At 40.5% G+C, this 25,308-nt stretch overlaps 1 protein-coding gene across 2 annotated transcripts in view; it reads left to right on the forward strand.

Moving 5' to 3' along the window:
* The window catches only part of LYPD6B (LY6/PLAUR domain containing 6B), a 46,610-nt gene extending 22,192 nt beyond the window's left edge, over nt 1-24,418 (forward strand). The window contains exons 2-6 of one of the 2 annotated variants that reach the window (XM_027721031.2): nt 16,801-16,895; nt 18,073-18,224; nt 19,337-19,435; nt 20,336-20,466; nt 22,261-24,418. In XM_027721031.2, coding sequence (XP_027576832.1) covers nt 18,110-18,224; nt 19,337-19,435; nt 20,336-20,466; nt 22,261-22,425 — 510 coding nt within the window. In that variant the 5' untranslated portion in view covers nt 16,801-16,895; nt 18,073-18,109 and the 3' untranslated portion in view covers nt 22,426-24,418. Of the gene's footprint in view, nt 1-16,800; nt 16,896-17,996; nt 18,225-19,336; nt 19,436-20,335; nt 20,467-22,260 lie in introns of those variants that run through there. The other variant, XM_039378999.1, reaches the window with a different exon arrangement.
* The last annotated feature ends 890 nt before the right edge of the window (nt 24,419-25,308 follow it).

Consider the following 25,308-nt stretch of genomic DNA (forward strand, 5'->3'; position numbering starts at 1 on the left):
ACCTTTCTACTTTAAATCACCTTTTGATGGTGACTTGCAGCCTTCTCTACTGTAGAAATACTTCTCCCATGCTCTTTGTTGAGCAACATGAAAAAATGAAGGTGAAAATACTATTTTTAACGTAAGAATAAGAAAAGAAGTGCTCAGAATGACTTAGTCTTACCTTCTGCATTGAGACAAACTTACACAGAATCATTTAGGTTGGAAAAAAAACTTTTTTTCCATAAGATTCTTTTTCTGAAGTTAAATCCTGATTGATGGGAAATTTTCCTGTTGCTTTCAACGATCAGGAGTTGAACCATTTTAAACTCCTTTAATACTCTGCCTATTTTTTTTTAACATAGAGCAAAAATAAGATTTTAATTTTTTTTTTTCCTCAGCTTCTCCCATGATTTTCTGGGATTTAGTTCTTTGCTTTCTCCTCAACTTTCATTAAGGTGATCTAATTATTAACTTTTTAGTAACTTGTGTGCAAATTCTCCTTTTTATTTATTTTTTTTTTCCCAAATAGTGCAGGACTAATCAGGAGTCCTTAGGTGATACAGTTAGTAAGAAGCATTGGAGCATGAGTTAGCAAATGCCTCTTCTGTCAAATTAAAACCACTTCAAAACAGTTTGTGGTGCAAGAGGAAATATTTGAGTGATATTTCCCCTTCCAAAGAGAGCAGCAGACTGAGAGCATGTCCCTAGTTACTCTGTCCATGTTAATTAATACAGCAGAACAAAGGAGGCAAAAGCAGCTGCAGATGATAATGTGCTGTTCCAATTAGTCAGTTAGACCAGGAAATATGTTTGGTGTCTTTACTGCAGATTTATTACAAATTTATGGCCCATCCACCAGCTGGGAATTGCTCAGTAAATCTTTTCTAATTTCAAGGCAGCCAAGCCCAAATTAACTGTTGTGGTTCAGTTCTTTTCCTCCATTTTATGCTTTGGGTTCCCAATTTTTGCCTTCAGGTCTGGGCTGGACCAGGACCAGACCATTTTGCCATGGTTCATGTGGTTCCTCTGCCCAAAACAGGTTGCTTGGTGTGCCCAAAGTGGGGTCAGTGCCAGGGAGGGCACGAGGCTCCTTCAGGTCCTGGGTGTTGAGTCAGCTCGTTAATCCGTGACTGATTATTTATTAATTCATTTGACACACTGGGGCTTCTCTACACATTCCCTCAATTACCTTCTTCTGAGGCACCACCTCTCCTCTTAGGGTTCCGTGTCTTTTCACACTGGTTGCTTTTCCAAATCTTTGAGTCACTGAATTATTATTAAATTGGCAGTCAAATTTCTCCGCTCTGTTCTTCGCTTGTTTCTGCCTTTTTTATTTTTTTATTTTTTTTTTTTGATGGCTAAATGGAATCCCAGACTGGTTTGGGTTGGAAGGGACATTAAAGTTCATCCAGTCTCACCCCTGCCATGGGCAGGGACACCTTCCACCAGCCCAGGTTGCTCCAAGCCCCGTCCAACCTGGCCTTGGACACTTCCAGGGATCCAGGGGCAGCCACAGCTTCTCTGGGCAACCTCTGCCAGGGCCTCCCCACCCTCCCAGCCAGCAATTCCTTCCCAATATCCCATCTCTCCCTGCCCTCTGGCAGTGGGAAGCCATTCCCTGTGTCCTGTCCCTTCATCCCTTGTCCCCAGTCCCTCTCCAGCTCTCCTGGAGCCCCTTTAGGCCCTGGAAGGGGCTCTCAGCTCTCCCTGGATCCTTCTCTTCTCCAGGGGAACCCCTCCAGCTCTCCCAGCCTGGCTCCAGAGCAGAGGTGTAACTTCATCCACACCACCAACCTGTGTGCTTGCCTGCATGTGGACTCAGGACTATAACCCTGTTCACCAACGATGTCTGCACTATAATCAGGTCAAACCTACCAGCCTGAGCCTCCCAAAGCTGTTTTTTTGGGGCCAGGTCACACCCCCTGCCATAAATCTGCTGCCATAACCCCGCAGGCTTTTGTACCGAGTGGTGCAATTTGCATTCATCTGTGTCTAGTTTTTGTATCACCTCGGTTTCTAAACCCAGGTAAAGCTGCTGAGGGTTTATTGATCCATTACCAAAGCACGTGAGGAATGTGAACCAGCTCCCCAGGAACCGGCTCAGGGCGGGCGGGGAAAGGCCAGAGTTTATTTTAAGACAGACTTGCTGGAGGGGTGAAGTTCACAGGGAGCTTTGTGACAACACAAACCAGCACCCAGGTTGTCTGTTCCTGCTCATTCCTGGGCTGTGTTTGCATAGGCATTTATACAGCTGGGGAGTGAACTGAGCCAGGGAAAGGAAAGTGGCTGAAAGAGCCACCTTTTTTTTTTTTTTTGAGGGTTATTTTCACCTGGAGCAGTTCCTGTGCTGGAAAGCTGCTTTTTGTGAGGGTTATTTTCACCTGCAGCAGTTCGTGTGGTTTGTGGTGTGGCCACACATGAGGGGCAAGCTGGAGGTGGGATGAAATTGGGGGACTGGGGGGTGGCTGCTGCTTGCACTAATTTAAAGAGTATGAATAAATATATGAATAAATGCTGCTGAATGTCATCTTCCAAAGCCTTTTCCCACTTCTCATCCTCCCAGCTGCCATCCTGGGCCTGGCACCCATCCTAAGGAACTTAGGGATGCTGAATGGCTCTACTAGTGCTTAAATTCTCCAAGTGTGGGGAGCCCTAGATAATTTTCCATCCAGACACTTTTTAGGCAAAAATCCATTCCATAAATCTTGAGCAATCTGTGGATAGCAATTTGGTTCTTGCATTTCCTGGGAGAAAGGTTTCTTTTTTGTGCCCCTGCACTGCACAAATGATGTTAATAATGTGATGTAAGGACAGAGAATTTGTTTGTTTTTTTTTTTTCTTTCTGTCTTCTTCATAGGATCTCAGAATGGTTTGTGTTGGAAGGGACATTAAGGATCACCCAGTGCTACCCCCTGCCATGGGCAGGGACACCTTCCACTAGCCCAGGTTGCCCCAACCTGGCCTTGGACACTTCCAGGGATCCAGGGGCAGCCACAGCTTCTCTGGGCAACCTGTGCCAGGGCCTCCCCACCCTCACATTAAATAATTTTTTTGGGTTTATATTTTGATTTGTTAGGGTGTGCAAAACTGGAACCATTTAGTATTGGTTAATACACACAGTTAAAAAAACCCAAAACCCCAAACAGAGAAGTGTGACTACGTTTGCAGGAATGTAGAGAACATCTAAGGGATTTTTATACCTGAGATGGGATAAAAAAAAACTCCTGTCAGCAACATAAAGGGAGAAAATAACAGAGCTGTAAAAGATCCACAGCACAGAGTGTTGGTTTTTAGCAGCTGTGACATTTTCATAATAGCTGAAGCCCTGAAACTTCTGTTCAGCGTTTTCACAAGCAAAACACCACGTTTGGAGATCTCTGCCCACAGCCAGACTTCTGTAAGTAAAGGGATTATGAGGCACAAGCACGTGGATTTTGATTTTTATAGTGTGTGTCGAGCCTGAATAAGCAATGACTGATGAGGTACAGCAGGCTTTATACTTTATATCTTTTCAGAATGGAAGGTATGTGTTTCTAAAAAAAAAAAAGGAATTTTTCAGAAACCCTCACAACATTTGGTATTCAACAGCAGCTGGGAAGAAGAAATTTCTAGCTGCTGAAACCGGTGTGTTGTTGGAGGAGTTAAATCCACATTGGCTCAAAAAAGTGAGAATAATGCTCCTAATTCTTCTTTACTGTTGTGATAGTTTAAAAACAATAGATTTGGGCCTTAAAGGGAATGTAAGGGACACCTTCCACTATCCCAGGTTGCTCCAAGCCCCGTCCAGCCTGGCCTTGGACGTTTCCAGGGATGGGGACAACCTGTGCCAGGGCCTCCCCACCCTCACAGCAAACTATAATTAAGTATTTAGAATCCTCAAGAGCTTCTGCAGCCTCTGTAGGTGTCAGGGAGCTGTTTCGGAGGGTTTTGCCATCCCTTATCACCTCAGGAGATGTGTTGTTGATGTTGGTGAAGTGCCTCTCTGGTGACAAGTGTTGAAAGGAGGGTGGAGAAGTGCAGGAAAGACTTTCCAAGGCTTCTGATCTTTTTCTTACCCAGTCTGTGAATTGTGGAGAGCTTCAGTTGTCACTCTTGGCATTTGTGATTCAGAAGCATCCAAATTCTTCCTTTAAGGTTACTGTGTCTTCACTGAAGTAGCAGTTGCTTTCAATTCAATCAAAACTATCTAATACAGCTTTCTTTTGGGTTCATTTAAAGTTATATGCCAGTCAGTGGTTGGCTTGGTACCTTATTAGTGTTATTTGTGATAATTCTCCATGTTGAAGTAGCAGTTGACGTTTCAAGGACCAGTTTCATATTTTTTTTTACACTAAATACAGCTTTGTAAAGGACCTTGAACTCCGTGTTTGGTGCAGAGGTTACAGTTATTATTATTAAATTTCTTAAAGGTTACAGTTATTATTATTATTATTATTATTATTATTATTATTATTTCCTCCTTCTGCTGAGATGTCAGCAGTTAAATTTGATTTCTTGGCAGGTGACACAAAGAAAATAGGCAACACAAGAGGATTGCTCTATTTGCAAGGAAGTCCAAGAGAGCTTTCTGTTTGGCAAGTGGAGGGAGATCTTGGAGCAGTTGGGAGACATTTCTGCCAGGATTTTATACTCCCTGGAGTGTCACCTTTTGTTTTCTCTCCCTCCCATCCCTGAGTGTTGCTCCTTCCTCTCACCTGCATTCCAGCAGTGGGTAAAACACTTAGACCTGACAGTAGCAACAGGAGAGCAGGAAGAATATGGGGAAGAGATGGATGACCCCAAAGTCAAGCAAGGAGGGGAGGAAAGAAGTTTTTGGACGTGGGGAGAGCACAGTCACACCTCCATCACCCAGCTGGGGAGGCCCTGTGTTGGTCCTGGCTGTAACCTCCAACCTGGGGCAAAATAAGCAATAATTCCAGCAGTTTAGTAAAGAGGAGCATTCCCTCACCCTCTTCCCGTGTGTTACCACTCACGAGAGGATCATGCCAAGTGTTTTCTGTCCAAGGCAGCTTTCTGAGCCCGGGAGGTAGCTGTGATACAAAGCAGGAGAACTTTCACGTGGATGGGATCCTTAAACTCTATTTATAATTAAGTTGGGATTATTTTTTCTTTCACTCCACCCTGTTTTTTCCCCACCCTGCCCTTCCGAGCCTTTGAAGGGAGGCCAACTGTCTGGCACGTCTGTCACAGTTCTCCTGGTTTTCTGGAGAGCTTCCAGTGCCAGAGGTTTTGGGCAGCTCTTGTGGAACTTAATTTTTCCATGCTTAAACCATGGACAAGGCATTCCTCTCTCCTTCAATGCAATATCTGTCAGCACTGATTGGTTAAATCCTGCCTATTTCTGTTCTTTAGGGAATAGAAATAATCACGCTAAATTGTATATTAGATTTTAAAGTGGTGTTTAGAGTTCAACTGTGTTTTTCAACAAACTTGCTTCCTTGGAGACCATTAAGTGTAAAATTGGATTCATATCTATAAGAACACAACATTTATGGCTGCCAACAAATACCTCCCAGTCTGTCATGGATTAAATAAGTTTAAAGTATCCAATTATTCTTTTTATGATGGAAAAATGAGAAGGCTGGTGACTTGCCTTAGATGTTTGCAGAGGAGTGGGACGTTAGACCCTTCCAAGTCTTAGGCTGGTAATAATATGGCCATTTTTCCTTGCTTGATAGGCTCTAAAATCCCAGTCAATTGACTTCTTGGAGGGAACTTAAACCTTGCTATGAATAACTTTCAAAACTAATGCTAATTACCCGTGATCTTTCATCTGTGCAGTAATTTCTGTAGAGGGTTGTACGACAGCTAATTAATTTTCTTGTCTCTAGTTATTGATTACTCAGCTTGCTTTGAGTGATGTGTTCTTGGTTCAGCTGGACCAGCCCTTTCCATGCCTAATCCTTTTGTCTCTGCCTGCCCTCCTACGTGCTGAGTGTTTTTTTCTCTCCACACAGACTTTATTCCCGAGAGTTTAAGCTATAAAAACCTCATGCAGAAGCTTGGCTGGGTTAACTTTTTGACCCCATTTTTGGGTAACAGTAGCAACCATCAGCAGATGGAGAACTTTTATCTTCCTGCAGCACTTTGTGGTGTTTGCACAGTGCCCCATAAGAGCTGGAGGAATTCTGCCCCTGTTTTGGCACCTCCTCCCCGTGTTCGAGGATTGTAGGAGTCCAAAAATTGCTACAAAAAGCAAAATATGCATTAATTTTTTTCCCTCCCAGATTCATACTTTATCCTGTGTGGAAAAAACCTGTCTTTCATATTTTCTCCTTGACTAATGAGCTTCTTTTTTACCTTTTTTACCCCGTGCTCTTCTTTTCCCATAATTACTTGTGGCGATGCAGTTGGCTGACTGTGTTTTGAGTTCTTCAGAATAATGAGGATTTTAACTGGATTTTTCCTTTTAAGGACTGTGTTCTAGGTCTGAGGAGCTGAAGACCCCCAAATAGGTTTCATCTTACAGGTTTGGATAGGCAGAACTGGAGGATGGATGTGGAGCTGCTGCTTGGCTTGCTGTGGGTTAATCACGGCTGTGTTTTTGGGGTAGGATTTTGGGAATTGCAATTTTTCTTTGCATAAAAGGTGGCAGAAACACGTGATTTGGGTGCTGAGTGGGCCATGGGAGTGTGTTGCCACTGCCTTGGGGCTGTGATGAGAACAGCAGCAACCTGATGGTCTTTTTTTTGCCCAGAGAAGCTGTGGCTGCCCCATCCCTGTGAGTGTCCAGGGCCAGGTTGGAGCAACCTGGTCTAGTGGAAGATGTCCCTGCATATGGAAAGGCTTGGAAAAAGGTGGGCTTTAAGGCCCTTTCCAACCCAAACCATCCTGAGATTCCACGGTTTGTAGGAGAAACCAGAGACCTGCCTTAGAGAAGGTCTGTCCCAAGCCTGTGGGTTGAGATCCACATGCATGGTTAGCTCTGTTCCAAGTGTTTTCCTAACTCCATCCTTGAAATCATCTGGCTGTGTTTCAAACCTGGAATCTGCTCTTCAAGGTCCCAAATAAATAAATAGTTCCAATTAAAGGTCAGGCTCAGACACATGAGTTTCTGGTGGGGGAACTGGAGGGTGAAGTGAGGGGGGTGATGAGCTGAAAGCTGTGGAACATCAAAGGGGTTTTTCACACCAGGGTGGGAAGTGCAGGAAGCAGCTCAGGGATAATAACTGGGAATTTGCAGAGTGCTCTCAGGCATCTGAGTTGCTTTCTGTGTATCAGCAGATCAGGCTGGACCTGCAGCAGGGAGGGTTTGAGGGTCATTCAGCACTTAAACACGTTCTGAATAATTTGGGGTTTGTTGTTGTACTTAACCTTTAATCTTGTTCTGCATTAAAAAGGTCATCATACTTTATTTACTTGGCACGTACCTGGTTTCTTTAATTGCTTAAACAACCAAGGATTTCAGGAGGTGATGGAGAGACACGGAGCAAGAGGAAAATAATCTTTTTGCAGTGCACTGTTTCTTGGTCTGCATTAGAGAACTTAGCTTTTAGTCTTTCTTCTGCTGACGTGGTCTTCTCTAGAATGTTTTTCTTACCTCTCTCAGCATCTTTCTACTCAAGGGTTTATCTCAGCTCCTGATTTATTTTGTTAAACAAACACAAGTGCCTTTTATGGACCCTGATCAGCTGTTATAGTCAAATGATCTATTTAATTTTTGTGAAGGTCCCATAGCTAAGTTACAGATTTATACCTGTAGCACAACCAAATACCATGTACTGGTTTATATTTAGTTACCCTCTGATACTTTCTTAGCACAAATAGCTGCATGTATCAATGTAACCTGATTAAACAGTATTTTAAAAGTGGAAATTCTGTTCCATCAGAACCAGATGCACAATTTTGTACTAAGCTGTTCCCTTCAGCTGCTCCATCCACTTCTTTGCAGGTATTGCAGTATTTCCCTGGAAATGTTTAAAGATCCTTCCCAAAAGCACTGAGGGGTTTTTTGCTGGTGCAGCATCCCTTTATCCTGATAACCCAAGTGATTAAACATCACCTGAGAACTGTTCAGGAACGTTGGCCCCTGTTTTCCCTTCCCTGCTGCTGGTTTTCAGTTGTCAAAGCCCATTCATGGGGGATAACTGAGAGCACAGAATTGCAGCAAGAAAAGTTCTCTCATCCCAAAAGGCTGCTGAACTCCTTTTTTCCTGTCATAAAGTTTATTGCTTCCTATATATTTGCCTGGCATTATGGAAGGGAGAGTTTCCCCCTTGTTCTGCAGAATTCTTCAGCTTACACTCAAAGCTCTAAAATTTGCTGGTTCAGCTCACTGTCTAAATTCTTCACTACTTCACTTGTCCTGCCCCTCCTGTCCATATTTTTTTTATTTAATTTATTTTTTTTTTTTAATTTCATGATCTCAGTAAGGTTTATTGGTGCAATATTTCTCTTTTCCCTTCTCTGTCACCACGCAGTGAACACTTTGTTAAACCTCTCCTTTCCAGTGCAGTAACAATTAGGAGCCTGAAAGGATGTTCTTTTTGAACTTTTCTGTGCTTGGGGGATTTAATCCTGTAGCTCACCCAGAAAATTTCGCTCCAGGCTGGCACTTGGGATTGAAGGGCTGTGTTTCAGAATGTTTTGGTTCTGTTATAAGGTGCAGGATAAAAAAAAAATAATAAAACCAAACAGCATCTAGTAAAAGGTGTCCTTGCCTATGGCAGGAGGTTGGAACTAGATGGTTTATATTAAGTCCCTTCCAATCCAGGCCATTCTGGTTCCATAATTCTATGATTTTTCATAATTCTATGACTTTTTGTAATTCCATGATTTTTCATAATAGTGTTTATTTTCTTACTAGTATTTGTTGGTTTGGGTTTTTTTCCTTTATTAGTGTTTGAGGGGATTTTATTAGTAACATTTGATGTTTTTCTTTCCACTATTAGTGGTTTGTTTTGTTTTCTTACAGCTGATTTTTCTTTCCTTGTGTCTCTCCAGGCCCTAATTTAGCAACGACCCAGCAGCCTAAAATCCACCCAGGGTTGTACAAAGGGTTTCTGGAAGGCTCTGAGTAACCTCCTGAAAAAAGCAAGTGGTGCCTTTGATTGTGAAGAGTTAGAATTTGAGCCCCCATGCACAAAAGGAATAAGATTTCTTCTTTTCCCCCAGTGAATCACTTTTTATTTGGAGGGGAACAGCAGTAAAGCGAGTTTTCATCCGTGTTCATTTACATGGATATTTTGCTCCGGTCGCCTCTGAGAGTCCCTGGAATTGGCCTGCAGGGTAGGAAAAGCACAATAAAGAGAAACTCCTACAATAAGTTATTTATTCAGCTTTTCTGGTGTGTTGGGCACCTGTTTGGAAATGCACTGTGCAAATATTGCAGGGTTTGCTCGGTGGTTTGGACGTGTTTTAGCAGGTGAAGAGCATCAATAGTCCCAGGGAGTCAGAGCAGACACCCAACCCTGCATCCCTTTGGGAAAGGGGGGAGTTGTCAGGTGGTGTGGATCAGAAATTTCCAATCAATTTAAAATAAATTATTTAAATAATGAAAAAAAAAAAAAAAAAGGCAGGTTGAGCATTTGCCTCTTGGGTTTGAGCTTAGTCCACTCACAGCAGCTCAAAAATCTTGGAAGAAATTCTGCAAAGCAAGTGCTGGCATTTCCCATGCTGGGATGGGCATTCGCTGCTAGAATACAATGCTTTTATGTTTTTAAATTGTCAGGCATTTATTGGTTTGAATTTTTAGTTTTAATTATTTTAGGAGTTTTAATTTTTTTTTTCCTACTCTACGGTGGTTTCCTGTTTAGCACTGCTCTGGATTTGTGAGCAGAAAATGAAGGAAACAGAAAATTTTGGCACCTTTAATTTGTCAAATTAAACCAGGCAATCTGTACAGTGAATAAATCTCCCCATCCAGGGCATTTCTTACTGGTCCTTGGTGCCACATTACCAGCTTAATTAGGAATATATCAGTGTCTTTGGGGCAGATAAGTGCCCTAAGAGACTTTATTTTTATTGCTCTTCTAATTGAATGAAAACTGGCTTTTAATTCAGATTATAAATGATTTCCTGTGTTTTGTTTTATTATTCCACTGACTTGGCTGAAGGGTTTTATGAATATTAGGCTTTGAGAAGTACCAGCCAGGAGTACCCGCGAGCTAGAGGTGATTTCTTCAGAGGTGTGAAGGTGGGAAAGACTATTTGAAATGTAAATAGGCTTAATGGGCTCAGAAAATATGATGGAAGAGCAGGGATGGTGCTGAACAGAATCATCCTGGCACTTTAATTACATATATGTATATATATTTATATATTTATTTATATATTATATTTATATTTATATATATAGTTTTATATATATATAAAATTGTTTCCTTCTAGCAAGAGAGACAAATTTAACATCATACTGAAGAAATAAGGACAGTGGTGAAAATAGCAAATATTATGGATGGGGTTTTTTTCTTTTTGAATCCTGGGAATGTTCTCTTAGTAATATTCAAAGCTCAATCTTTAGCAAATGAAATGAACTGAAAAATCATAGAATCTTAAAATCACAGAATCCTAAAATCAAAATAAAATAGAATCATAGAATCATGGAATCATAAAATCATAGAATCACAGAACCATAAAATCATAGGATCATAAAATCATAGACTCATAGAATAATAGAATAATGGAATCATAGAATAATAGAATCATAGAATCTTAAAATCATAGGATCATAAAATCACAGAATCAGAGAATGGCCTGAGTTAAAAGGGACCTCAAAGTGTGATTTTCTTCCAGCTGCTTTCCATAGGCTCATGGTTCCTGTCCCAGACCATGGATGTTTATGGTGAAGGGCAGTGAAAGAAACTGTGCAAAGCTAATTTTTCCCCCCCAAATAATTTAAATTAAATATCCTTACATTCCATTATGAATGCTTAATGCCGATTTGTGTCCCTGGATGTGGAAATTATATGCTTCTGCTCCAGAAATTTGAGCTTCAGAGGAAGAAAACGGCGGGTGCAGAGTTTGGGTTTGGAGCTGAAGTTATGCCATAGATGTCAACAGAGCTTTTGTGGACCTGTGAAAGGAGCTTGTTATGTTTGTATTGTCCCTCCCTTTGAAAGGAGGGCAAATCTCTTGTCTCTCACAACGCACCAGAGGCTGTTCAAACACCAAACTGTGCCAAAGGCTGCTTGTGGGGGACGGTTCCGAGCCAGGAAAAACCGGAATGTGCTTTCTGCAGCTTTCTGCTGCTTTCAGCTGTCTGGATTAGGGTGTTGATGGGAAGGAAAAGCCACCTTCCCCTGGCTGAGGTTGGATGGGTCAGCAGTTTGCTGAGAGGGGCTCGTTTAAAGCATTTCCAACCCAACAAAATCCCTCTGAAGCCTTTTTGTGCCTGTAACCACGGGAGGAATCCAATGGGACTCGGTGAGTCCTCTCGGGAAAACAAAGCCGGTTCTCCTCGCCCCTTTCATCTTGATTTTCCAGGGTTCACATTTCCCAAACGAGCCTTTCCCGAGGGGGATAATGCCATCAAGTACATGTGGAGATAGGTTCTGTCAGGTGAGGGTTTTTTTTTCCTGAAGGGCATCATCAAAATGCCTCTCTGATGATCAGCTCAGCTCCCCCTTTGCTGGCAAATTTGGGAGTGAAAAGTTCAGCCGGAAGGGGTTGTAGGAACCAGAGTGCTGCCAAGAAAAGGGGATTTTCATCAACTCTTCTCCATTAGTGTTAGCTACAATTTATAATAAAACTATATTAAAAAAACCCAACAAAACAACAAAAAAAGGGGATTGTACTGTAGGGAAAAGCCAGTATGGAAATATCCAGGATAAATGTAAGAGTGGATGTCTCCCGTGTGATTTAGGGAAAATACTCTGAGGGGAAAGTTTCCAGCAGGGATAGAGACACGTGCTGAGCCTCAACCCACTCTCAGTTTGGGGGATGAATATTGAGGGCAGTGCTCGGGGCGTCTTGTGACTTTTAATTTATTATTTATTATTATTGTGAATTTTAATTTATTGTTTATTATTTATTATTATTTACTATTATTAATCATTTAATATTTTTATATATTTATTATTACATTATAAAATGTAATTTGCAAAAGTTACCTATTATGGGTAATAAATAAATATATTTATATTAATTTATAATATTTATTAATTATTATTTATATTTATAGATATTTATAGATATTTATTATTTATTATTATTATTAATTATTTATGTTTTTATATATTTATTATTACCATATAAAATGTAATTTGCAAAAGTTATCTATTTTTTATGGGTAATAAGTAAATATATTTATATTAATTTATTATATTCATTAATTATTATTAATAATATTTATATTTATAAATATTTATAGGTATTTATTATTTATCATTATTATTAATTATTTATATTTTTATATATTTATTCTTACCTTATAAAATGTAATTTGCAAAAGTTACCTATTTACTATGGGTAATAAAGAAATAAATTTATATTTATTTATTATACTTATTAATTATTATTTATATTTATATATTATTATTTATTATTATTTTTAATATTAATTATTTATATTTTTATATATTTATTATTACCTTATAAATATAATTTGCAAAAGTTACCTACTTATTATGGGTAATAAATAAATATATTTATATTGTAAATATACAAATTCGTATTATAAATAGTTATTAATATATAAATTTATATTATAAATATATAAAATATATTTAGATAAAAATATATTTATATTTATTTATAAATGGAATAAATTTATATTTATTATATTTATTTATTATATTTATAATATTATAAATATAATATATATATTTATATATATAAATATTATAAATATATTATATATTATTTTATTCCACCTGGAGGTGGAATAGCAGCCCTGGGAATTGCTGGTGTCTTCCCAGAAGCTCTCCCAGTGGTTCCTGGTGCATTCCAGGAGCTGGCAGGATTCCAAGGATTGCCCAGGAACACCAAGCTGCTGTAAACACGAGGCAGAGATGGTATCAACGCCGTAAATCTCACACATCACACCCTGCCAATACCAACCTGACTCTGTGTGGGGTTTTTTTTCCCCAATTATAGTGCAATTATTGTCTTAAACTGGCATAAACTGGTGGCAGGAAGGCCTTGGGGTGCTGCACTCGGGGATACTGGAGGCCTTTTCCAACCTAAAAAATTCCACCATTCTGTGATTCTTGGCCATTTTCTTATTCTTGGGGGGAAAAAAAAGGCAAACTAATCGCTCTGGTGTTGTGTTGCTGTAGAAAATATAGTGCCTGTGGGTTCAGTGGAGTGTCAGTTGAAGGACATTTTCTTTGGACTCTTACAATAAAACTAGACAGAGGTATTTTACCTTTTTTCCCCTCTTCTTTCAGCTCCAAAAGCGGGTTTGTATCGGCACATACACGACACCAAACCTTTTGTGGCTTGGGAGGAGGTTCCAACTAAAACCAGAGGTTTAGTTGAGCACCTTGGAAGGATTAAAGAAGTCTTTTATTGATTGTGGTCCGAGGCTGGAAGTGTAGAAGAAAAATACTGAAAATCAGATTTTTCCTCTTCTCTCCTACATTCAATATGTCCTTTAAATTTAATTTTCTAAACTGATTTGTACAGAAGTGCTCAAGAAAAGAAAAACCACTTCTTGTTCCTGTAATCCCTTTTTTTTTTCCTAGAGTAGTATTAAGTTCCTGTTTCCAGTCTGGCACAGGTGAGAGAGAGATTTAAACCAGTTGCATGGGATGTGGAGAAGCCATTCCAAGCTCACGTGTAAAAGCTTTTGCTCATCCATAGCTTTGCCAAAGGGCAGTTCTTCGAGGAAATGGAATATTTGTGGAAGAGAATAGGAAATTTAGCTGGAAAAAAATTTAAATTTATCTGGAAATGCAACGGATTTTGAGATGGGATAACTTTATTTTCTACAGATGATGGGGGATTCTGAATTTTAAGTGAACGTCAGTTTGGGCTATAAGAGGAATGTGAGGTAATGCAGCTTTCATTACATGTTTTCTCCTTGCAAATACCTCACTTCAGTGGTACTTTCTCGGGTTTATCGTGTTAATCAGACATTGTTTTGTTAATCAGACATTATTTTCATTTCAGAGTCACAGCAGTTGGGTGGATTGTGTAGCCAGACACCTCCGTGGCTCCCAGTCATTCCCATCACACCTCCCCGTGCCAACATTATCCCCGGAGCTAAAGGATGTTGTCATTCCCAGCTCTGTTTGTGCTTTGCTTCTCTAAGATCTGAGATAAAGAACTCCATCATTTCTTGTAATTAAGCCCCAGGTTTCATCCCAGCCATTGTTGAGGGTGCTGTGGGTGAACCTAAAGGAACGTGTTTAAAAATAATGTTGATAAGTTCAATTTGATTCTGTCAGTGAAGCGTAAAATATGTTTTTCCTCTGTTATTCTCTGCTCGTGATAACAGGCAAAAAGTCAAAAAGCAGAGACTTCCACTTGGTGGGTAAGAAAAAGTAAAACTTGTATAAATAATAGTTTTAATTTGCAGATCCGCAATAATATTTTGGGTTTTTTTTTTTTAACCCTTCAAAATATTTGCTTTTCACCCCCTTTTTGTTTTAAATGTTTAGATTTTTTTAAATGCCTGTTTCCCAAAGGGGTTTTTCTCATTTTTTCCCACCCATTTCTTCATTTTGGAGTGGGGTAGATGATGCCTTATAGATCAAATTTAAAGGAAAAACGTGAAAATGGCAGTTTTTCCCTAAGAAATGGGGGAGCCAGGAGATGAGTTTTGCCCTTTTTAGATAAATTCAGTTTTCATTTTTTGGCCTCTCTGCTTTGTTGCAGGGAACACCTGATGACGTCAGGTGTTGGATTTAACTTTTTCAGCCCTGAACACACATACCTTTGTGCCTGTGTATTCCCCAGCTCTTATGTCCTGAAGTGGTATTTAACAGGCTTAACAGGAGCATTTGCAATTATCTAATAGCACCTGAAAATTGCTTTTACTAAATGACAGCAGGAAGTTTCATTTGCATTCCGTATCTCCGTGTTCAATCTGCTAATCCTCCAGCAGGAGCTGCCAGCAAAAACAATGTAGACAGGCTAGAATTTTATTAAAATCAGAAATCAAGCTTCCTACTTTTCTGTTACACACTGAAAGGTGAACCTTAAAACCTCCTGGAATATATTAATTAGTTCAGCCATTGTGTGCCTGGTTGTTTTCTTGAGGTGTTCTTTATTCTGGGGGGTTTTTTTAATATGAGCAGCCCTTCCCTCTTGGGTTGTTTTCCCTCCCTCCAGGAAAGCTGGAGCTCCGTGTTTCCTCTTGTTTATATAAGTTAATCTTCCACGTTGTGACAGCTTTTTCCCTTCATTAACGAGGGCTCCTAATTGGCCCTAATGAAACATTTACTCACGCTGCCTGATAATATTATATGAAAGCACAACAGAGATGAGATTTAAAGATTGCGGATAAGATATGAAAGCCATTTTTTGGCCAATATTTTCCTATTTTATTTGAGAAGGGCTCCTGGTGCAGCTGTGTAACCAAGCCCACGTCAAACAACATCCATTATTTATTGGCCTGGTTGGCAAACAAGGACACCTTTGACTACATCAAATCCTGAGGTCGATTTACTGTGCCTTACACCGACCAAAGAGTGGCCTTTTTGTGTTTATATTCTCTGAATTTTTCCATTTGGCATCGGCTTGTCCTGGGAAAGCGATAGGAACTCGGGGGGAGGGGGGGCAGGAGAGAGCCTGGATTTGTAGAAAACTGGCACAGGTGTAATTGTGCCTTTTATTTGCTATCCAGGTGCTTCAGATCCAGTTACACACCAGCCTCCCCATAAAGGGAAAGTTTCCTTAACCCAGCAGGAGCTGCAGAAGGTCCAGGTTGAGGGGATGAGTTTTGCAAATGCTCTGCCATTGGAACAATTCAGTTCCAAATGCAGAGGAAAACTGAAATAATTAAATGCTGTCGAGCTGCTTGAAATTTGATAAAACTCTCCATACTTGATTAAAACTGGGCTGCTAATTTATAAATATCTTAAGATATTCAAAGGGTTGAAGTGTCTCCAAGGCCAGGTTGGATGGGGCTTGGAGCAATATGGTCTAGTGGAAGGTGTGGAAGTGGAAGGGAGTGGAACAAGATGAGCTTTAATGTCCCTTCCAACCCAAGCATTCCATGATTCCATGAGAAACAGAGTAATTTTACAAGGAATCCATGAAGAAGGACGTTGGCCCCCCAAAAACATTCTCCTCATGTTGTTGCCAACATCACTCAAGCAGCCTCTGTGCATTAAGGAGCCCTCTTGGAGTCAGGAAAACTGGATCCCTGATGGTCCAGGGACACAGGATAATTAGGATCAGGAATGTGTGGCTCTGAAAATTGCTACCTCCTTGTACTGGAGTTGTATTTTTAACTCCACACATTGAGGGGACCTGTTTGCTTCATTAGGTTCATTAGGAACCTCTAATTAGGAGGCTGAGGGTTGTCTTTGCTCTTCCAGGTTCCCTTGCTCCTGATTAGTGCTTCTATTTTGGGCACAGCTTGTGTGGAAAGCTTGGATATCTGTGGAGTGTGGAATATATATTTCACCTGGAGTGGTTTGGTCCTGCCCATTATTCACTGGATAAAGATTTTCCCTTGGAAGAGAAGTAAACTCATTCTCATGGAAGGACTGAGCAGCCTCATTCCTTCACTTTTTGCCTTTTTTTTTTTGTCTTTTGTGGCATTGGGATGAGCCAAACCGTGTAGTTCAGGTGCTTCTCTGGATATTTTGTTATAAACCCCAAATTTTTATCTTAGTTTTCAATATGAATAAGGACATAGAGTGTTTCAGCTAATTAGTTTCTTCCAAACAGAATTATAATGATCGGTTTCTGGTTTGTTTTTCACAGGTTCTTCTACTTAATGCTTTAGGTTCTGGGCTGTAATCAGAAGAAATCTGGACCATCCTGCAGAAAATCGTGTTGGAGGTGCACTGGGAGCAGAGGTGAGCTGAGGCTTCCTCAGGATCTACTGAAGTATGGTCATAAAGCCAGGATTTAACAAGCAGATCTTCAGTAGGATAGCAAAATGCACTATTAAAATCGCAATTAAATACTCAGTTCATAAAATTGAACTTTCTGGTGTTCGATTTGTTGGCAAAACCATCTCAGTTGGAAAAAGAAACAGCGAACCAAAACAAAAAATATAGGGAAAAGTGGGAAATTCTGTGTCTTCTCTGCTGTGGTGACTTTTTCAGTTCGGTGCCTGGGCCTGGGCAGGGTGTGTTGGGAGGGTTTGGAGGGAATGCCCTTGGCACCCCAATGCCCTTGGCACCCCAAAGCAACACCTCTGGTTTGGCTGGAGCCTCCACTCCAGCTTGTTTGTCCTGCTGGGAATTTGCATGGGTGGAGTGAGGCTGATCCTGCTTTTTTAATCTCCAAACCAGCCCCTGGTGTCACTGCAGTTTGCCACAAATCCCTGTGTGTGTGTGGACATCTAAACACCAAACCAACCAAAATGTTCAGTGCTTAATTCTCCTCCTCTATAAAGCCTTAGCAGAGGAGCCAGGGGGGACCAAATAAATGTATTTTTGTGTCATTTTATCTCCTCCCTCTGAACTTTCCACCCTGTGCTTCTCCAACCCTTGCCTGCCATTCCCAGGTTTTTCCTCAGCGTTTCCTTGGGATGCACTTCAAATAAATCTGATTTACCCTCAGAATTAGATTGTGGAGCTTATCTGAAGTCAACAGCCTTACACTGATCTGTCTCAGACAAGGAATCGGTTTGGGCTCGAGGCTGGTGGTGTTAAAAACGACATTTCCCCGCTTTTTTGCTCTCTTTAATAATATTATATTCCAGTTTCAAGCAGCATATAAAAGGAGTTTAATTTTCATGTCAATTTTTTAGGAGACCTTTCAAGGAATCTTTGAGGTTGACATCGGTTGGAAGGGCAAACAGATGAGAGGAATAACGTGAACTTGAATTTTGTGGGAGTTTCAGGATTCTGGCCAGCAGAAGGCACTCCCAGCTCAGCTTTGTGTCGTTCAGCAGCTCAGACTCGCTGCCTTTAGACCTCCCCACGGAATTCCCAGGGCTCCAGCCGTATTTCATAGGAAATTTGTTGTTCTCCACCCTCGGGTCCTCAGATTTCCCCAAAATAATGTGTTTTCTTCCTTTGCCAGGGCTGACTTCGGCTTTCCATGTGCAATAATCCTCAGCATGTCCTTGTTCCATCCCACTCTGGCTGGGGCCTTTCTCCTGCTCTTCCTCCTTCCAGGAATTTGGGTTGCAGCTGAGAACATCAACTTCTATGACGTGAGGCCTCCCCTGGACCGTAAGTAGGGGCTTCTTTTTTTTTTAATTTTACATATATCTGCAATTTTCCCTTCATATTTAACTTAATATAATATAATATTTAGCTTAATATTATAGTTACTCCCCATATTCTTCCAATCTTTTGGGGTTTAGGTGGTTTTCCCCTTCAAACACGAGAAAAAGTTTAAAATAACCATTTTGCTTTCCAACCCACAGCGCTTTATTTCGAATATTTTACAAGTTGACTGTTTGAAAACAAACAATTGCAGGCACTGCTAAATAAGGAGTTCACATTTTAAGGTCTTTCCCGTTTTATTCTGTTTTTCTGGCTCTGAAATGTCTCCCCACAGAGCAGATTATGCAGTGGGTTTCTCATAAATAATACAGGACAGGTGGTTTTTGTCTTTTATCTCGTTGGGGGTTTTGTGAAGGGAAAGAATAGGTGTTCTGTGTGCAATTAATTCAGTCTGAAGGTAATTAAAAACCTTGTGGGACCTGTGAAGCCAGTTGTCACTAATGGCATCATTTTTTTTGGCCTCTTATCTGGCATCAGAAGGGTTCTATCCCTTCATTTTCATTATGTGCATCATTAAAACAGTCAGGACAGGCAGATAAATTAGATATCTATGTGCATCTAGGGAGCTGTGCACCTTAAAATAATTGATTTAAATAATGTAAATAAGATTTTAAGCCAGTCCTCCCGATCCCTTTGTTAAAAGGATCCAGCTTCTCCTTCAGAGTTGAAAATCAAGCTCTGAAGCTGCTTTTTAAGGTGCCTTTTTTTCCTCATCAAAGGAATCCAGAGCCATTTGAATGTAGATTGAGTTTGTGTGTCTGTGCAAACCTCCACGAGGATGTAAATAAACTGTTCTCTCTCTCCTGCTTTTCCCACTTCAGTGATTTATTTTGGTTTGGGAGAGAATGAAAACACAAGGATACATTTTAAAGTTCAGGCCTTGCAAAACCAGTTGAAAACGTAAAACTTCTTTTATTCATCTAACAGTAGAAATACCCTGGGAAATAAGCAAATGTGTGAGGTTTTTATATGCGTGTACAGGAAATATTTCGAACGTTCTATTTTTTTTTTTTTCTCAATGCTTGCAAACTTACTGTGTTTTAATGCTTTTAAAGCCACCCCGTTTCCAGAGAGTTTTAAGTGCTTTACCTGTGAGAATGCAGAGGACAATTACAGCTGTAACAGATGGGCTGAAGATCGATGGTGCCCTGAAAGTAAGTGTGAGTAAGTCTGGACTAATGTGAGACTTAAGTGTGACTCATCACCTTGTAGAAGTGTGATTAATGAGATTAATGTGCCAACTGTGGGGCCCTCAGTCTTGTTATTGATGATATGAATCATATAATTTCTGCTGAGGTGAATATTTTGAGCGTTTCAGAGCTCAGAGCAACAGTGAAAAAATTATTTATACGTATCTCTGCATCTACAAAACGTTTTGTATAACACATAATATGTAACAATACATTATCAATATACTAATTGAAGTCTTAATAATATATCCATATATATAATATCAGTAATATTAATTATATATGTCTTTCTGTGTGTGTATATATGTGGGCTTCCTAGGAGTTAATTTTAAAGATTATTTTTTATTTTAAATCTTAAAAATTGCCTTTGTAGCCTCATCCCACTCCCTTTGGATGCCATCCCAAGATTTAATGGCTTCCTTGTGAGCAGCAGGACCTGAATAACCAATATCATACCTGTATGAGGGAATGATGGATCCATAGGAAAGAAGGGAAATACGTTTCCTCATTTTTCTTTGCACTGATATTCCCAGTAATGGTGGGAAAGGGGAAGAAGTAAATTAGAGGGAACGTGTCTGAAACAAAGTGAGAATGTGCTGCCAGAAAGAGCAGAGAACGGAAGATAAATGTGTAAATTATAGTGCTAATAAGGAATTGAAAGGGTAGCAGCCTCCCTGGAGGTTTGAAGGGTCAGTTAAGCTTCAGGTTTCATCACTAATTAATCGCTAAATGCTATTTTAATCAAGCTGAAAATAGCTTTGTGCCGCCAAAATAATGAATTTCCTAGGAATATTTTTCCGAATCACGTGAAGTCTTTAAACACGTACTTAATGCAAATAAACCTCTCAAAATCTTATTTTCCAGGCACTCAGTACTGCTTGACAGTTCACCTCTTCACGGACCACGGGAAGAGCACGTCAGTTACCAAAAAATGTGCCACGGGGGAGGAATGTCACCTCGTCGGCTGCCACCGGCACGGAGAAAGTGGCCACACAGTAAGAGCTCCTCTTGCCCCACTCCTTGAGGAAGAGCAGCACGAGTTGGGCTGGAGTTTTGCATTCCAGGACTCGTTTTTCTTGCTGAGCCGAGCGGGATGTGCCAAGATCCGCTGCTCCGTGGTGTTTAACAATAGAAGTGGGGTTTCTGCAGCCCTTCCTTCCTCCTTCCCTGTTCGTGTGGGACAGGGTGGGACAATAAGTCTTGAAGGAACACCTGAGCTTTCTAGGGCATGGCTGGGGTGTACCCAAGGAGGTTTGGGAGTTCTCAGCGAGGTTGTGCAACGCTCTGTTTGTCTTGAGTTTTTGTTCCATGAGAAAGAGCTAAAACTGCTGCCTTCTCTCGTCCTTGGGTGATGGGTGGGAGTTTATTCTTAATAATCAAACATAGCTCACCAAGGTATTATTTCCTGCTGTAAGTAACCCACTAATTCCTCAGTAGTTGTGAAGATTAATTATGTTATTTTTACCATGAAATGTTTCAGACACCAAAAACGAAGCAGACAACATCCGTGTTATCCATGTTAAATATCAATGGATCTGTCCATGTTAAATATCAAAAGATCTGTCTATATTAATTATAAAAGGATCTGTACGTTTTCTGGCACGATTTCCAGTGATTCCAACAGGTTTTGGTGGATTGAGGGAATGAAATGACTTTGCAACCTGCCTTCTATATTCATGGAATCATAAAATCACAGGCTGGTTTGGGTTGGAAGGGACCTTAAAGATCATCTCGTTCCAAGCCCCTGTCACGGGCAGGGACTTTATCTTAGAACAGTTCTTTGCCTTTGGATTAGATAAAAGTTGGCATTTTATTCATTTATTCTCTTGGCTTTTCTAGTAAGGAGGGTCAAGTAAGGAAAATTGTTTTCAGATCCCCTTTTGGAAGTCAGCTGTGTCAGTGGTTCTGTGGCACCAGAAACTGAGAAACAAAGTATGAATTCAGCACTCAAAACAACACTGAATATAAAAGCTGAGGGTAAAAATGAATGAGAACAACAGTTTTTTACAGCCAGAATTTTTTAGTTTAAAAAGCTGAAACCTGAAATGTTCAAATGCAGGTTTTTAGCTCATGTGTTAGAAGGGGAGCTAAAATAGGGCTCTATTTTCTCCAGTGTTGGTGCACTTGTCACTGTGTGACATCCCATCCCAGCCTGGTGACACCACCAGGAGATCAGTTGCTCCAGGAAGGCTGTGCCCAAGATTTGGAAGAGATTTGATTGGTGTATGTGTTTAATTTGGAGATGATTTGTAGCATAAATGCTCCTTCTGCTGCTCTGAGTCAGGCTGCCAAGTGGAAGTGATGGGTCTGTTCAGCTCAACTTGGCAACCAATTGAAGGAACATTCATAGAATCACAGGATATGCTGAGTTGGAAGGGATCATCCAGGATCCAAGAGGATCATCCAGTCCAACCCTTAGGCCTGCCTAACAATCCCACCCTGTCCCTCAGAGCATTGTCCAAACCCTCCTGGAGCTCTGGCAGCCTTGGTGCTGTGCCCACTGCCCTGGGGAGCCTGGTCAGTGCCAACCACCCTCTGGGGGAAGAACCTTTCCCTGAGATCCAACCACCCTCTGGGAGAAGAACATTTTCCTGATATCCAACCACCCTCTGGGGGAAGAACCTTTTCCCCAGATCCACCTAAACCTCCCTGACACAGTTCCAGCCATTCCCTTGGGTCTGTCCTGGATCACAAGAATAAAGAGATCAGTACCTGCCCCTCTGCTTCCCCTCCCCAAGCCCCTGCTGAGCTCCCCTGTGTCCAGTGACGATCTTTTTTTTCCCCCCCAGGAATGTGTTTCCTGCTGTGAGGGCATGATCTGCAACGTGGAGATCCCAACCAACGACACCAACGCCGTGTTCGCCGTCCTGCCCGCCCGGAGGACGTCGGGTGGCAGCAGGAGGACAGTCAGCGTGGCAGTGCTGGTGTCAGCCGTGATGGTCACCCTGTCCTGACCCTGCACCCCCACCACACACCTCCTTGGGCCATCAGAACTGTCAGGATCCTCAAGGAGAAATCTCTGGTAGTTCCTAATTACAGAAAATGCGAGTGCGCATCATGGAGTCCTTGGATATTTTAATGAAGACGCTTCACGTGGCCCCCGGCATTTACAAATATTTACAAATAAACCCCAGGACAACCCACTTGGACTGAGCAGGGCGGGGTGAACTCGAGTCCTAATTTACTGGTTTATGATGAAAATGCACATTTTCTCGGCGTGTTTTTTGGACAGAGAGAACCGTGACAATCACTCTCCCAGCTGAGACGAAAGGGAGCTTTCCATGGACGATGTGCCAACGTGGAAACTGCTTTTTAACTGCTTATAAAGGACCCAGAGTTTCTTGTCTTGGTCAACAGGTGTATTTAAGCTTGTCTTTAGTCGTGGTTTTCATAGAGAACATATATGAGAGGACTTCTTCTGCTTTGATCAGAGCTATAATTCCTACTGCCAATAATACAAAACGATCCTTTATATCTTGCTTTTCTTCAAAATGTGTCACCCTCCAGTTCTGAAACAGTGTGAAATGATGGAGGATTCCTAAAAATGACCAGAATTCCTGATCCCCTGCCCCCAAGGGATGATTTTCTTGCAATTGAGTCTCACCTCAGCTGGATTTTCACCTTTGTGATGTTGGAATCCCACGACTTTGAAATTGCAGCTACAACCAGGCAGCTTTGTTGTCATAAAAATTGTAAGTGGGCACTTGGTATAAATAAAGAGAGAAGTCTCTGTTCTCTCTTGATTTGCAAGAAGTTTCTCCCAGAAATGTTATTGCCCTTGATGGATTTTCTAGGTCCAGCACTGTTGGATACCCCAGGCCTCTGGGGATCATCCTTGTGTAACTTTGTTTGAAAAGTCTGGGCCAATATTCTGCTTTTCCTGACAATATTCTGGGGTTTAATGTGGTTTATTTGCATGGTTGGACTGTCTGACTCCTCATTTAGGTGATTGTTCACCTCGTTCATCAATTAGATGAACAGCTGCAAATCTGACAAACAGCAGAGTTTAGATAATGCACATTATCATACTTTAATTTATTTGAGAAAACTGATTTTCAGGCACTCCATAGTGTCTGTATTTCAGCTTGGGGTTCACAGGTGTTATAACTCAAATATGTTCAATTTAATGCCTAAATTAGCCACACATTTTGGAAATTATGTTCCTGTCAATGCACATCCATAACTTTAAATGCCCTTTGAACCTGAAAATAATTCACAAATAATGGCAAATCCCTCAATTTGTGCAGCTGAGGAAAGAGAAGTGTATTTTTTATGATATGTAAGTGTAATATGATTTTTTTTTTATTATTTACATTGCACTGAACAGCCTATAGAAGGTTTATTTTTAAAAGCCTAAATACTGATAAATTCTTCACTATTCAGTGTTGTTTGTATGATGTTTCCTGTCTGCTGTGTTACTGGTTTATATCTTCTCCAGAAATGGCACTTTTAATTAAAAATATTCAAATATTTGCTGGTGGAAAATATCTGTGGTGACAAAAATTGTTTCATAAACTCCTGGCAAAATCTTATTTTGGATTAAAATCTCTCCTGGCCTCAGTATAGTTTAGAATTTCATCTGCTTTGGCTTTTCCCAGTTTTGGGGAATATTTACAGATGCCAATCCTCCCTTTTTGGAGGGTGATTTATCCTGGTAGAGGCACTCTGTGCCCAGAGACATTAAAAAGGACAAGAAAAGTTGATTAATTTGCATTTCTCAAACTTTGATCGCTGGAATCATTACTAAAGTGTAGTTTTGTGGTGTTCAAGTGGAAATAAAATTTACTGTTATATTTCATAGAATATCCTGAGTTGGATCCACAAATCATCAAAAGAAGATGAAGGTTTAAAAAGAATAAATTAAAAATATAAGTATTTCAGAGCACAGAGCCATTTCCGTAGAGTGGGAAGACAGAAAGGAATAAATATGTTTAACATTCATAATTATTTCAGAGTATTTCTATTTTGTGGTGATTTGTTAAGGTCATTTTTAGCATCATCAGTTTTCTGTGTTGAGTTGCTTTTGAAGGAAGGAAAATTCGAGGTTTGATGAGATTTGTGCAAAAAGAAAGGGACTTTTTTTAGCTTTGTGGGTGCTTTGGGGGATATTTATTGGATTTTTTTTTATTATTTTTTGATCTTTTTGGATCCACTATCCCAGGTTATCAGCCTGTATTGGCAGTAAATCAAATTCTTTACAAATGTCTGATGGAGAACATTATATTAATGAGTTTTCCCTGCAGCACCCCCCAAAGTGGGACATCATTCCTCCAGTCTGGAAAGCAGCCCATGAGAGTTGTCAGTGAGAAGGAATTCCTGGAATTGAGGTTTTTCTCTTTGTTCTTGGGTCAGAATGGAACATCCTGGGGTTTATTTGGGTTTTTTGGCAGTTGGTTTCTTGGTCTTTGGGGCTGGTTTGTTTTTGGGGGGGGGTTCTGGAAAGAGTTTTTGAAGGGTTTTGTGATTTTTTTGTGGGTCTTTTTTGTTTGGGGTTTTTTTTTTGCTTGTTTTTTGAAAGGATTATTTTGCACTGATGGAGAAAGTGGGACATGAATTGAAAGAGCTGAGAGAAATTGTTGCAGGTTCTGCTCCTGTGAATGGTTCACTTCCATCTTGTTAAATAACGTTGGGATTTATTTGGGACGAGAAGAAGAAGAAGTGGGAAGAGCAAACCTGCATTTTTGCAAAAAGAAATTGCATATGAAAAATTTTCTAACATATTTCTGGATAAGATATTGAGGTAGGAAATGAAAGTGTGACACTTACTTTTTAAACCCAAATTGTCCTTTGCCCTTTGTCTCTTCACAGGATTTTTTAAAGTTGTTTAGATCCACAGG

The sequence above is a fragment of the Pipra filicauda genome, unplaced genomic scaffold (genome assembly GCF_003945595.2).
Source record: "Pipra filicauda isolate LSUMZ 115617 unplaced genomic scaffold, ASM394559v2 scaffold152_size1767362_pilon, whole genome shotgun sequence".
Taxonomy (NCBI): domain Eukaryota; kingdom Metazoa; phylum Chordata; class Aves; order Passeriformes; family Pipridae; genus Pipra; species Pipra filicauda.